General features: G+C 43.8%; 1 protein-coding gene and 1 long non-coding RNA gene across 3 annotated transcripts; both read right to left on the bottom strand.

Annotated features, from left to right (window-relative positions):
• Positions 1 to 321: 321 nt before the first annotated feature.
• Positions 322 to 5,605, bottom strand: LOC123133372 (uncharacterized). Its single transcript, XR_006465240.1, has 3 exons — positions 5,496 to 5,605; positions 5,250 to 5,321; positions 322 to 509 (listed from the first exon to the last, which is right to left on the bottom strand). It is a non-coding gene; the product is annotated as an uncharacterized lncRNA (long non-coding RNA).
• Positions 5,606 to 10,504: 4,899 nt separating this feature from the next.
• Positions 10,505 to 13,946, bottom strand: LOC123133371 (cysteine-rich receptor-like protein kinase 19). 2 transcript variants are annotated; one of them, XM_044552865.1, is made up of 5 exons: positions 13,735 to 13,946; positions 11,677 to 11,890; positions 11,318 to 11,570; positions 10,922 to 11,144; positions 10,505 to 10,806 (listed from the first exon to the last, which is right to left on the bottom strand). In XM_044552865.1, exons 2-5 carry the CDS (start codon positions 11,836 to 11,838, stop codon positions 10,653 to 10,655), a joined length of 792 nt encoding a protein of 263 aa, XP_044408800.1. In that variant the 5' UTR covers positions 11,839 to 11,890; positions 13,735 to 13,946; the 3' UTR covers positions 10,505 to 10,652. The 2 variants fall into 2 exon arrangements, with proteins under 2 accessions (XP_044408800.1, XP_044408799.1); XM_044552864.1 differs by lacking the exon at positions 13,735 to 13,946 and having other exon boundaries at positions 11,677 to 13,481.
• Between the last annotated feature and the right edge of the window lie 1,141 nt (positions 13,947 to 15,087).

Genomic DNA, 15,087 nt, shown 5'->3' with positions numbered 1-15,087 from the left:
ACTTCGATTTGTTGTGATCAGGTGAAGACCATACCATCTGTGAGAGGGGAAGAAGGATAAGCGGTGATACAACTGACGCCGTGTTGAAATAGAGGATGTGGACCTGTTGAGAGTCTTGAGCCATGAGGCTCAATATTTTTTTTCCCTCGTTGCAACGCACGGGCATATTTGCTAGTATCTCCTTAATCGCACATCTGAAGCTATTTATTATTCAGCTTACAATACAGTTGTGGCAGACGATTTAGCTGTAGATGTACTCAATTCCATGCCGAATTAACAAGTTGCAAACAGTTTACACTCCAGTAAGAGGTGCTTGGTTCAGAATTCCATCTTCACATCAAGTCGAAAGTTCCCAACGATGGCGGGCGCATTGGTTGGATCCTCAAGCTCAGACCACTAGTAGCCGCCAGCGACAGCGTGACTCGCCGGTGTCTACATCGCTTGGAGCACAATCACTTCCTCGTCATGGATATCCATGGTAAATATGGCGTTCTTGCCCAATCACAATCCTGTCAGATAAAGATACTCCTCTTCACAACTTTGTTATCATAAATAGACAATAGGAATAAGAATCTTGAAATATTTGGCATAGATATTAAGAAGAGAAAAGGAGAAAAGTATATTTTTTATCCCTTAATCTTGCGCAAATGGATCCTCATCTTTTTTGGTGCGACATTTCGTCCCTCATGTTTTCAAACCAGGCATGAATCGTCCAATACCGGAGCAAAGCTTGTGACTGACAAGTCACTGGTTTCTGGAATCCCAGCTACCACGTCATCAGTCAAAGTCATCTCGCTCTCTCTAAATTTCCCTGCTAGTCGCCACCTCATCTCCTTTGGTGATAAGACTAGCCACAGTGGGAGTAATTTCAGCAGTAACATCAAGTCCAACTCAGCAAATTTGCTTATGTGGCAGTGATTAATGAGGAGAGAGGTAGTTATAGTAACTTAGCTAGTTACTGTAACATCACATGTCCCAATGCAATATGAGTCTATAACCTAATAAATGAAGCTTTGCATATTACCACACTTATGTTACTACCCACTATAAAGATAGTAATATAGTCTAGAGATATGTGTATGTTACTAGTGTATGTTACTCATCATTGTGGCTAGTCTAAGAGCAAGTGTAACAGAATTGTCATATCAGCCCGACCGCCAAAATAATTGCCCATATGACAATTTTAGCCAAAAATGGGTCTAGCAGAATCGTCATCCAGCGCTCCACCGTCATATTTTTTGAAGGTTGCTCCAAATCAAGCTCGCGAGCCTCCATATTTGGAGGTTGGGTAAGGCAATATAGTGCTCCCTCCATCCACTAATTGTTTTGGCACCAGGGACATTTCAGGATGCGCGCCCCTTCTGCAGCCATTTGCTGCGACCCCTCCTCCCCCCCCCCCCCCCTCCCCCCAACAAAAACCACCACGAATTGGCCCTGCTCGCCTCCACTGAGCCGTTCCCGAACATATCACACTTCGCCGCAGCCCCACGCCTGCTTCCCGCCGTCCCGCCTACCACTGCCATGGTCGCGCCATGGGAGGTCAATGCGGGTAAGGATGACAGTTTTACCCATGGGTACCCGACCCGCTTAGGTAGGGTTTGTGCATACTTTTGTGCCCAAAGGTAGCACCCGAACCCTACCCGATTAGCCATGGGTAGGGTATAGGTATAACTATTGCCTATGGGCATGCCCGAACATGACCCGACAAAGTTATACACTTTAACTATGTGAATGTGTGGTCGTGCATGAATCCCTTTGTTTAAACTATTGAAGTGTTCTGCTTGAACTAATGAAATCCTTTTTCTTTGACCATGTCATGAAACTGAGTTCAATTTTGTATTTCTGTCAAAAAATACTATTGAATGGCATATTTTTGAATTAGTGTGTTGAGTTGCCCGTTGGGTACCCGCCGGGTATGGGCAGACATTGGCGCACATGAGCATGTTGTGTATGGGATTGTTGTACCCAACCTATACCCGACCCATTGCCATCCTTAGATGCAGGCATCTCTCTGCCGCTGATCCACCCTTCTTCGGCTTGCTAAAGAGGGCGGCATCACGCGCCGACTATCTGCCGCCACCAACTCCATCTCCCGCATCATCCATGCAACATCTTGATGTTCAACGACTTGCCCCAAGGTAAAATTTCCTAAATTTGCTCATGTGTAGTAGCCTAGCTCCGCATAGATTCGTGTAGATGACATAGGATTCAAAATTAGTGTAGATGTCGACGATGATAGAGAAGTTTTTCGATAATTCACCGTAGTCTTCAAGCGACAAGTCTGAGAGTGGGGTGATGGACGCTTAAGACAATGAGATTGTATTGATGGTTGCCCAATGGATAGGGACAACCGAATGAAGAGGAAGTGTGCGGGGTCGTAGATAGGTCATTTGACATTTCACCCAAATAGAGTAGCCTGCCATAATCTGCTCATGGCCGGCTACTTTTCCCCACATACTAGATACCCTCCCTACCTATTCCAACGACGCTTCCACGTGTCCATACGGTTGTTCCGTCAAATTTCCAAACATGGAAGCCAATGAACTATTTTTCAAGCAAGTCAGGAATGTCATTGGTCTGTTGGGTTTTTCTTGTTTAAAGAAGGTGACCGCAACACTTTGGGTGATTGCATATGGCACTCCTGCAGATACTGCAGATTACGATATTCTAATGGCAGAAAATACAATCATAATGTGCAGAAAAGTGTTCCTCAATACTGTGGTAAGGGTTTATGGAGCTCAATATATGCAAGCACCCAACGATGAGGAAACGGCGAGGCTTTTAGCAACCAGTGAAGCAAGAGGCTGTCTTGGGATCTTGAGAGTGTTTAATTTATGCATTGGAGGTCGAAGAATTTCCCGGGATCATGTCACTATCAGTTCACCAAGCATTGCCGTGATCCAACTATGATTTTGGAAGAGGTTGCCTCCGAGGATTTCTAGATTTGGCATTGCTACTTTGGCTTTCCCGGATCTCATAATGACATCAATGTCATGCAGAGATCTCATATGTTTGCTAGTCTAGGAAGTGGTACTGCTCCAGGATGCAACTATAAGGTGAAGGCCATGAGTACGACCAAGACTAGTATCTAGCCGATGGCATCTGTCCATCTTGGTCAACATTTGTGAAGACGATTTCTAATCCTCAAAGTAAGAAACATAAACATTTCGTAAAGGTGCAAGAAGCAGGGAGAAAGGACGCCGAGAGAGCATTTGGAGTGCTGCAAGCTAGGTTTGCAATTGTTCGGGGTTTTGCTTGTTTCTAGAATAAGGATTGCTTTACAAAGATCATGACTTGCTGTATGATCCTACACAATATGATCACTCAGGATGAGAGGGAAACACCGATGGCCAAAGACTATAATCACATGGGAACAACTGTCAGGCCTCGTAGGCACATAAACCATATTCGAACATTTCTTGAGGCGTACTAGAAGATTGAAGACTGGCCCATGATCAGCCATGTGAAGATTTTTACTGAGCATCAATAGCATCTAGCTGGACGATGGTGTGTTTAACTTTCCTTAATTCATTTTTTCTCTTGAACAATTTGTTTCATTGGATTATTTGTTAACTTGGACTATTTGTTGTATTCAAATTAATGGTTTGTAAACATATTGTTGAATCATAAAAATCGGAAAAATTATGAAGGCTGCATATGGCGACTCTGTGTTTGGGCACAACCTCCGCAGCCACCAAAAAACTATGGAGCGCCATCCAAAAGTGCTTTGCATGTTGCGGATATGGTGACTCTGCTGGGTTGCTCTAATGGAGAGCCGCCGCAGTCAGCCTTCCCCACCACCTAGAGAAATATGCTCCTTGCGTCGCCTTTGGGATTCATTGCACGCGCCTCGCACTGTAGTCCACTTCCCATGGTTTCTCCTCTTTCCCGCCATCCGTGCCCAGTCCACCACCGAGCTCCTCCTCCTCTGCCCCATATGACCGTCTCGTCTACCCCGTTTTCTCTGCCGTTGCGGTTTTCACTTTCAGTGAGAGTTCGATGAAGCAATTTCAGTAGACACCAACATATTTAACTCTCAGTAAAAATATTTCAGTAATTTCAGTTGTACACAGGAATTCAAATATTTTTCAAAATATTTTTTAAATGTTCAAATATATTTTTGAATTTCAAGCGAACATTCCGGTTCTTTGGCTGAAATGTAAACAGAAATCACTAAAATTCGGTAATTTCGGTAGGTGCTAAAATATTCCTGAAATTGAAATTTAAAACTAGGTGCCCGTCCTCCATCGGGTCGGCGAAGTCCATGTCCCCGCGTCGCCCCATCCCCAGGTACACCAACGCCCGCTCCACCCTAACTGCCTCCCACTTTGTCCCATTGACGGCAACGCGCGTCTCGCTCCCGCCCCACCAGCAGCACCGACGGCGGTGCGGTGCTCTAAACCACCATGCTCCATGGGGTCCGCGCCACCTCGAGGCCAACAACGTCGCATGTGTGGCCATGTACTCCCAGGGCGTCGCCTCCATGGACCTCGCCTTCCAAGACAAGCTCCATGCATTCCTCCTCGACACCAGCGTCAGAGGGTCGACTTGTTTGCTACTACTGTCCGTGCTAGGCCAGCGCGGGCACATGGGCAGTGTTGAGGAAGGTGTTGCGACTGGACGAGGAGGGTGCACTGGACGGCCTCCCAGGCGCATGCGTCATGGAACTAGATGCTGCGATGGCTGTGGAGGCTTTCGGTTCGGGAAGCACACATACGGGAGGTGCCTGTTGATGGTGTGCTTGGCGGTAGCGAGGCGCTCGCCTCGTTGAGGAGCGGCATTGAAGGAATGTCCGAGATATCGGGGAGCCGATGATGGAGAAAGGATATTGGGGAAGAAGACCTTGGGAAATGAGTTGTGTGAAAGAGAGACATGGGGGTAGGAGAAATAGTTGACTTTGACCGCCATGTGGCACAGTGAGCCGAAAACCATTGACATGTCAGCCCCATACCGCTTCGCTCCGGTTTTGGACGATTCTTGGTCGGTTTTGGAACATGAGGGATGAAATGTCAATCACCCCAAAAATGATGAGGGACCAAATGTGTACTTTTGCGCAAACTTGTGGGGCCAAAAATATTTTTTCTCTATTAAAAAAATATGGAACATGAACAAAGGGCAAGCTTGATTGATTGTTGATAATTATTGAGACAAAATTATATCATTGTTTCCCACCTAAAGAGCATGCAGCGAAGCAACTCTCCTAGTCAGACAGAAAATAAAAATGAAATTAAAATAACAAGGGCATGTACCTTCGTGAACCCATCAAACATGCGAGACCGACAACACGTCCACCGCCGCCTAAGTTAATGGTTCTCTTGAGCCTGTGGATTATTGTGCAATCACTTACAAATCTCCCAAGATGAGAGCAAAAAATACATAGTATATGCAACATAGGCACCTACGGGTTATAAATTTGGTACCACATTCCATGACAGCATTAGTTGGCGTTTAATTATATGCAACAACATAATGTTGTTTAATTATACGGTGATTACCTGAAATTAGTGGAGCTCCAGACGTGCATGATGCCATCTGCTGTTCCTGTAATTAGAACTGGAAGGTTTGGATGGACAAGGACACAAAGAACCGGAGACGTAGCTTCCAGCGTACAAATGCACACCCTTTTCTGCAAGTCCCATATCTGATTTGAAAGAAAAGTAGCGTTTAGGCTTTAGCATTATTTTATTTCCGACAAAGGAGGATCATCCCGGCCTCTGCAACTCAGAATAATGTGAGACCCCTACTGTTTTATTTTTGTTTTTTATTGAGGGGAGGCGCCTACTGTATTAAATTAGCTAGTGTGGCGTGTTTGAGGATAATGGCACATATACCTTGGCGGTGCAATCATCAGAGCCAGAGATCAAATACCATTGATCTCCGCGTGTGATAAAATCAAGGCAATTCAGTCTGTCCATATGCCCAGGCAAAGAATATTCAGGGAGAGAAGAATCAAGCCTCCAAACCTGAACATAACCAAGCATATACAACAGTACTTAAGGTTTCGTTGTAGTGAAACTTATCTCCATAGAGTCAAAGTTTAGTTAGCGAAAAGAAGAAATCCGGCCAGACAAACCTGCACTTCGCCACCAAAAGACCCACTTACAAAACTGCTGGCATCCCCTGGGTTAAATGCGATTGTCCTTACGTCAGCAGCCGAATAGTTACGTTGGCGCTTCCAGCCCAGTTGCCAGTCTAAAAGCAGTGCCCCCGGTGAGAACACGTACGATAGGATTGGATGAACGGCTAGTACTAGACTGATCTTGCTATGCCAAGGTTCGACACACCAGATCTTCTCAATTTTTGTTACACACGCACAATTGTAGACACAGAACTCAGCATTATTTGTCACAGCTACAATCCATTCCCTTCTTGCAATAAATTTGACGGAGTGAACTGCAACGAGAGTGGTCAATTTAATTAGTATTCCGTTGACTTTGCAAAAAAAAAATTCCATTGGCAGCTTATATTTAAGGCACTGCCAATGCATTATATTTCACTCCCTCCGTCCAGGTGTATAAGTCATATTAGAAGGTGCAGCGCGACCTAGGTGCAAGCAGATTGGAGGAGAAGAAAAATCTAGACCGGCCCTCTTTCCAATCAAAGCGCTCATTTCTTTCTTCTAAACGTACTCCCTTCATCGGATGAAAAGTGTACATATAGAAATATTTTAGGACAAATTATGAAGTGGAGTAAAAAATGCATTGGAAAGGTGCAAGCCACCATCTCTCTCCTCTATAATTACCTAACCCCCAATGAGCTAAGTGCATGTAGAAATTAAAAAGACCGTGCGTTGAATGTTATTGGTCTTGATTACCGTGTGATGAGAGAGAAATAATTTTTTTCTATTTTAAAGTGCATTGGAAAGATAGAATTACACTCTTTTGTGAACAAATTTCAAAGCTAAATGTACATCCTTCACCGGACGGAGGGCGTAGCATTTAATTGCGGCAGTTAAGAAGATGACGTTTTAGCTACCCATGCAGGCCTACGTACTTCTAGCATGCAAAGCCGCTTTGATTTCTTGCCTAATCAAAGTATAGACGTGCTACATGCATTGGTCATTGCCTGAGAAAAACACGGGAGAAAGGGGGTTTTCACTAGAAGATAACGAGGCAGTGGAGGCAAATCTCGCTGGTGAACGAGGCTGGAAGGGGATCGAGATGGGAAGTTAATGAACGGCGCCTAAACGTTTTGGAAAAATCTGGTTTTCGTAATGTGACTTATACACCTGAACGGAGGGAGTAAACTATATCATATGCATTAAATGCTTATTTAGATATAGCTCTTCAATGGATTATATTTTATTGTTGTATCTAATACCTCCCATAGTGGGAGAGTATGATGCATTGCCACCAAAGAAAAAATATGATGTGATACTATAATTAATTATGTGAGAGATGGTTTATAATACAGTATCATCAGTGGCGGAGCCAACGCCCGGCTAGCCTGGGCACTTGCCCGGGCTCACTAGCTACATGGAAGCTAGCGATGGCCATGTCACAACTAGAAAAATTGTCATCCCACCATGGTTTACCTGGGCAGAAGTGGCCGAAACGGGCTTCCGTTTGCTCACTTCATGAAACGAGAAGGCCTACTAGTGTAGTAGTAGCTGGATTAATACAATAGATTAATGGGCTAATTGTTGTTTACTTGTGTTTCCTTCTGTAATGGGCTACCTAAGATATGTGGTTGGGCTCATCGGCTGTTGCTTTGTTTACTTGGAAAAATGCTAGACCTAGAAGAGCTTTTTACTCTCTAAAAAAAGTAAGCTTTTTACTCCGTTGTTCCAAAACAAGTTTCGTGCTTTCAGCTCAAATTTGAACTAAAAGCATGACACTTATTTTGGAATGAACAAAACTACAAAAACATAAAGCTTTTTACTCTCTCTAAAAAACATAAGCTCCAAAATATATGTCATGGTTTTTGTTCAAATTTATTTTGGAACGGACGAAACTTGCTTCCACACTAACCAAACTCCTCTGAATTTCAGGGTCGGCCGGCTGCCTCATTAATGTCCAATTATACGCTGTCAAATCGCTCCCTAACCCCCTTCACCTCGTAATTACACGTGGGTGTAGCAAAACTCATTTACTTGAGATGAGGCACAATCGGTCGATCGCTCCACCCCTCTGTGGCCCCGCCTGTTTGGCTATTCACATTCGAGACGGGGAATGGATCAGCCGCGAAATGGAGACGGATCAGCCGCGAAGGCTAGCATGGGTGCGTGCCTAGCAGCTGGTGGAGCCGCAACGGATCCGCCAGATACTCCAAGATTGGGCCTTATTTTAAGGTCAGGGTGTGGGTAATTGGTCACTGGTGACGATTCTTCGTGATTGTAGTAAAGATTTGTTCTAAATAGTTGATGTTAACTTCAAGATTTAAATCATATAATTCGGTGATGAGGAGGTTTTGGGTTAATAGACCAAGCACTCCAAATGTGAATAGAGTGTAATCGGAAACAGAAGTAGAGCCACAGCCACCACCTAACGTTGCCGATTAGTTTAATCCAAATGAGGTTGAGCATGTTCCAAGAAAGATGAAAAAATTGTGACTATTCTCCTGATATCCAACATATAATATATTAATGGAATTTTTGATTCGGAAATTTGGTGTCATTTTATATGTTGTACTCCAAACACCCAAATTTCTTTCACCTAAGGCTCGAACTTGCCCAGGCTCCAGAAAAGCTCTGGCTCCGCCACTGAGTATCATAGTACAAGTGTATGATACTATGCATTGGAAAAGTAGCATCATGGACTAGTATCATGTGCATGATACTCTCCACTACGAGATGTCTAAAAGAGCTCTCATTTAATGTGTTTTGTTAGAAAAAAGTACTCCCTCCGTCCAGGTGCATAGGGCGTCTCCAATAGTTGTAAGATACTTGTTGGTAAATTTTCTATGTAAGCATTGATGAGGTGTCAAGTAATAAATGAAGAAAGCGTGTGAGGTTGTACGAACATGACCCAACAACGTGTGCACAAGCCCCAATGTAAAGAAAGAGAAAGACAGCAAGCTTTCATATTCTCTCACCTTCTATTGGTCAATCTTACATACAATCATTGGAGTACTTGTATGATACATTGTTGGTTGATGACATGGATATATTTACCAACAAACTAACCAACAAGTTCTGGGAGATACTCTAGGATGGGCATCGTGACTTAGGGGGTGTTTGGTTCAGGGACTTTTTAGTCTCAGGGGCCTTTTAGTCTCAGAGACTAGAAAAAGTCCCTAAAAAGTCCCTAGGAACCAAACGGGAGGGACTTTTTCTATAGGGACTAAAAAAAGACTCTACTGGAGAGTCTTTTTTAATTAGTCCTTGGGACTAGAAAAAGTCCTAGGACTTCTGAACCAAACACCCCCTTAGACATGCGTGGATTGGGCTAGGCGAAAAGCAGCAGTTAAACTCTCTCTCTAATAAATGAACGCGCTTGCACCCTTCAAAAAGAAAATGAACGCGCTTGCACTATGCATGGAGGTTTTCCTGGGTGTTGATTGGACCATGCATGCGTAATTAATTTCTTACACTAGTAGAAAAAGAGGCTTCCGTCCAGCCCCATTAGTCGCGAAACTGTAGGAACCGCGACTAATGAAGTCTTTAGTCGCGGTTCGGCAGATGAACCGCGACCAAATGCCTGGGCCCAGGGCGCTCGCGGGCTTTAGTCGCGGTTGGCCAGGCCAACCGCGACTAAAGGTGCCCAAAGGCCTTTAGTCGCGGTTGGCCAGGCCAACCGCGACTAAAGCTCCTCCCTTTTAGTCGCGGTTTGTGGCACGAACCGGAACTAATGGGGTTGAGACCTTTAGTCCCGGTTCGTGCCACGAACCGGTACTAAAGGTCCCATTTTCAAACTCTACCCCCCCCCCCGGGGATCGCCTTTTCAGTTTTAAAAAAAATAAAAGAAAATAATGGAAATGTTAAAAAAATAAAAGAAAATAAGTTTCTCATGTGATATGTGGTCTAGTTGTTGGGAAAATTTGCAAATGTGAATTTTGACTTTATTTGCAAAATCTCTCTGAAATTTGTAAAAATGGGCATAACTTTTGCATACTAACTCGGATGAAAAAGTTTTTTATATGAAAAATCATCTACTCGAAAAGTTACATCCAAATTTTCAAAATCCTTAAAAACCTAATAGAAAAAAAGTTACGGGGCTTGTAAGATCTAGAGTGGAAAAAATTGAAAAAAATTCAAACAGTGGGCAAACTATGGTCAAACAATGGTCAAACTAATTATTCTAGAATATTAGTGTTACTAAATAATTATTTTAATTATTTCAATTTTGGTCAAATCTGGTCAAACTGTGGTCAACTGTGGTCAAACTGTGGTCAAACAATGGTCAAACTAATTATTCAAGAAATATTAGTGTTACTAAATAATTATTGTTTTTTAAAACAATAGTTTCAAACTCAAACAGTGAAATGTGTCACTTCATGCTCAAGCAAAATTCCTGAAGGTTAATAGGATTGACATCTTATTATTGTCAGGAAAACAACAAGTGCAGACTTGGAGCGTGGGAGAATAGAACCCGGAAGTTAAGCGTGCTTGGGCTGGAGTAGTGAGAGGGATGGGTGACCGGTTGGGAAGTTAGATGATTTGGAATGATGAGGGGTGATAAAAGAATAAATTGAGAAGTGATGAGGGGTGGTGATTAGAGACTAGAGGTTAAAATAATCTTCAATACATCTTCAATACTTTGATACCCCTTCTTTCCGGTCAACATCTCCATAACTATAACACCAAGACTGTACAAGTCAAATTTGTGTGTGATTTCACCAGTATGGAATTCTGGTGCCAAATATCCTCTGCAAAGACATATAGTCTGGTCAATTAGTAATATGTTGAGCGATTGCAATATAAAATTACATTATAGCTATTTTTTTCACAGATTTAGCTTCCAAGAGGCTTAAGTTGGCTTACATCGTTCCGCCCACATTTTCAGTAATGACTCGTGTCTGGCCTTCCTCAAAACACCTTGATAGTCCAAAATCAGTAATTTTCGGCATCACATCTTCATCCAATAATATATTTCCGGGTTTTAGGTCTAAGTGCATGATATTGTTTTGGTGAAGATAATTTAGCCCTTCGCATATCCCTTTTATTACTTGGTAGCACTTTCTCCATTCAAATTCTCCAAAAGAGTCTACAAAAGGGAGATGAGAAATGGGATTTAATTTAGTATATATTTAAGACACTTCCTTGATTTCTGAATGCAAGATAGCATATTGCACGGTAGATTTTCAGCTATATGCTTGAGTAGGTTGAACCAACCAAGTAATATTCCATGAAGAAAATTAAACGAAAACATGAACCTACCTGTAATATAATCATCAAGACTTCCTTTAGGTAGATACTCAAAGCAGAGCAATCTTTGTTGCACATCTGCCATAACCATTTTCCCGTTGTAGCTTCCCATATTCCCTTGGGTGTCAGCACAATATCCGAGAAATCGCACAAGGTTTTTGTGCTTCACCTTCATTAGACATTCCACCTCTCGGTGGAATTCTTTCTCATACATGTACGTATTGGACATCCTCTTTACAGCGATAATGCCATTATCAAGCATTGCCTGCAGCAGTGAGACCGTGCAAGAATAAACTTTGAGCTATCATTTCGGATAAACTTTGATCAAACTAGAGTCAGAGTGCGGGCATCATGAGAGCGTTTTTGCATACCTTATAAACCACCGCAAAGCCACCTCTTCCAATTTCCAGCTTATCAGAAAAACCATCTGTTATTTTCTCCAATAGTGGGAATGGCAAGGCCTTGGGCTCTGCGTCATCATCAACTAGCATGCACTCCAGCTCAATTTGGGTTATACTAACTCGGAGATCCATTAGTTGGTTACCCGGGCCTGTTATATACCAACTAACTTGCCCTAGCTTGAAACTTGAGCACGAGCATTATTTGTGAGGCTCGATCAAATTAACTTCAAATTTACCCAATTGATTAAGTAATCGTGAAATACACATATATATTTACAGAAGAGAGATGCATATTCTGTTGTAAAGAGACAAACAGTGAACTTTACATAGGCTAGTTCTTTTTACCCTCGATGCATGACTCAAAGACTAATTACAAGGATCGAGCGCCCAGGTCAGGAAATTAAGACATACATACATGATCGATCGATTGGCACTGACCGGACTATGTATTATGCAATGAAAGTGTGAAACCAACAATGGACGCATACTTGTGAAGTAACTGGTCTCTTGTTTCTTAGTCAATCAATCTCTTACACTATATTATCAGATTTTTTTTTCAAAACGAGGCAAAAGACTTGCCATTTTATTATTGATTAAGAAGAAGGAGAATTGCCCGGTTAATTGATGAAAAACCGGGCTAAAACTGACACAATCCAGACCACAAAATGGGCACCCCTGGTCAACCTGGCCACCGGCATGGAACACAGAGCTGTAGAACAGCTGCACAAGCCAAGACGGCACATGCCAACAGATGGTCACACGCACAAACAAACGACAGCTCCGACTTTGACAACGAGCATCGCGAGGGAAATATTATCAGATTTGATGGGAAGACTTTTTGACCTATGGAAATGATCGAGATGCACAAACAACAAAAGATGCTCCGCCTTCGCTGCCCCTTGTCATTGCTGTATTGGTGCCAGAGCTTGTAGCCAAAGCCAAACACGCCTTTTGACCTATGCAAATGATCGAGACGCACCAACGACAAAAGATGCTCGGCCTTCGCTGCCCTTGTCATTACTGTATTGGTGCCAGAGCTTATAGCCAAAGCCAAACACGCCCTAATTAATTAATTATTGCAAGTAGCAGAATTAACAATTACAAGCAACATAGTTACAATGTTTTTTGACCCCTACGGAAGACGAGCTAATCTCAACCACCATATGCTGACAAGTGACAGCCAAACAAGAAACGGATTAGTCTAGCTAGCTTATCCAGCCAAGCAAGCAAGTGGCTATCCACACAAGCTTCAAACTAATCCCAAATTCCCAACCCATCCAACTTTATTGGCCGGGCAACCCATTCAACTTTGCCTTCCAAAAAACGGACCCTCAACCGATTAATTAATTACTAGGCTATAGCTAGACAATTTGATTTCGATGCCCAGATGAACTTAATCCGTTAGGGCATGTACAATGATTGATAAGATAGTCTTATCTTAAGTCTTGCATGTGATTTAGAGATGACAAAAAAATTTGTCTACAACGGGTCATCTCTTAGCCTTTTCTTGAATAACTAGCAATTCCTAAAAATATGGTGAGACATTGTGCTAAGAGATCACCTCATGTCTTTTCTTAAATAAGAGAAGACAAGCCTTTTCTTATGAGTTCTCTCTCCTCCACCTCATCATCTATCCTACGTGGCACTCCTAAGATAGCAGCATTGTACATGCCCTTACTGGGCTAACTCTTATTTCCTCGTAGCATGGACATATGTACTACTATGAGATACTAACAATTCTCAATATAGTGCTATGAAACAGAGAAAGCATATCGTGTTCGTAAACCAAACACAATTACTCCCTCCGTCCCAAAATATAAGAACGTTTTAAAACGTTCTTATATTTTGGGACGGAGGGAGTAGCTTTTTATTTGTGATCCCTGCCAAGAATTTCTACTAGACCAAGAGGTAGATCACTAATTAACTATGAAAAGTTGGCATCGAATTGATGGTAGACGTGCACGACGCTGTTGTTGTGATGATTAACCATCTATAACATGCATATAAGAGAAGATGGATGGCAATTACCTGGAGATAAAGTGTTTCAGATGTTGCCTTCTCTTCTGAGGGGAGGAGAGGCCGGCGTACGGTTGCCGTCTGGAGATCTGAAGCTTGGAGTGGAGCAGAAGCTGTGATGGAGCACCACCGTCCGTCCGCCGCGGTCGCGCGCTAGGGTTTTTGAGTTAGCGGCGACGCTGCTGCAGCTGCTACTCTGCGTCTGTTCGGTGACTTGTTTGAGGGCTCGGCTGGTGTAAGAGAGATGCGAACCAGAAGCTTGGCAATATGAAACTGTGTGAGGTGAGGCGACCGAATTATTTTCGGTTAATCAAATATATATCTCCGTCCAAAATAAGTGTCTCAACTTTGTACTTTTTTTTTATAAAAAGAGGAAGACCCCCGGCGTCTGCATCTAGACAATGCATACGGCCATTTTATTAATTATTAACACAAGACCTTACAAAGTCATACAACAGTAAGACTAAAGCCACCATCTAAACAACATATGTTGCTACTCCTATCAAGTTGATGAAGGGGCGCTGGTAGTCTAGGCCTAATATGAAACAGACTTCGCTGCCAAACCTAACATTTAAGACCTGAGGTCCCGACCAGGACGCCTCCCAGGTATGGGCAGCCACCAGTCTGGCGTGCTCCTCAGGCAGGATGCCTGCTGGGTATGAGGCCGCCGCAGCCACCTGCCACTAATCCATCTTTAGTGTTGTACTGCTGCATGTACCTTGCCCGGTCTAGCTCCCGTCGATGCCACCACGACGCCCGACAACGCCACCATCCCGCGCTCGTCTATCATCACACGCCCACCGGCGAGACCCCGCTGCTCCATGCTGCTGAGACCCATCGTTGTCGACGTGTCAGATATCACGCCGCTCCTCCTCTTGTCCCCTCCAGCCAACACTTGCTCCAAAACGATGCCCCCAGGAGGGAGAACGACATCAAAACATTGCCATCGTCCGATCCGGTAGATCCAGACCTAGGGTTTCCCCCGGAACCTTCCGATCAGGTTGACGTGACCTGCAACGACGATGCCTCGAGAAGGGAATGACATCCGAGACGCCGCCATCGTCCGCCATGACCGCAGCCAGGCAAGATTTTCACCGAAAGCCACGTCATCCCGATCTGGCGGTTGGCTGGACCCGAGTGGACTCTCGCCACGAAGACGAACGCCGACGTCGGTAAATCGTTGGAGATCCGACATCTCCTCACCAGTCCCTCCACGTGCCACCGGTCGGCTGAAGGCCACCCCACAACGGATCCGATCATGGTTGGATCCGCAGTCGCCGCAGTCGGTGTCAAAACCGGCAGATCTCGGGTAGGGGGTCCCGAACTATGCGTATAAGGATCGAAGGTAACAAGGAGGCAGAGGAC

The sequence above is a fragment of the Triticum aestivum genome, chromosome 6B, assembly GCF_018294505.1.
Source record: "Triticum aestivum cultivar Chinese Spring chromosome 6B, IWGSC CS RefSeq v2.1, whole genome shotgun sequence".
Taxonomy (NCBI): Eukaryota; Viridiplantae; Streptophyta; class Magnoliopsida; order Poales; family Poaceae; genus Triticum; species Triticum aestivum.
The sequence above is the reverse complement of the archived record's forward strand: the minus strand, read 5'-3'. Positions and strand labels throughout refer to the sequence as shown.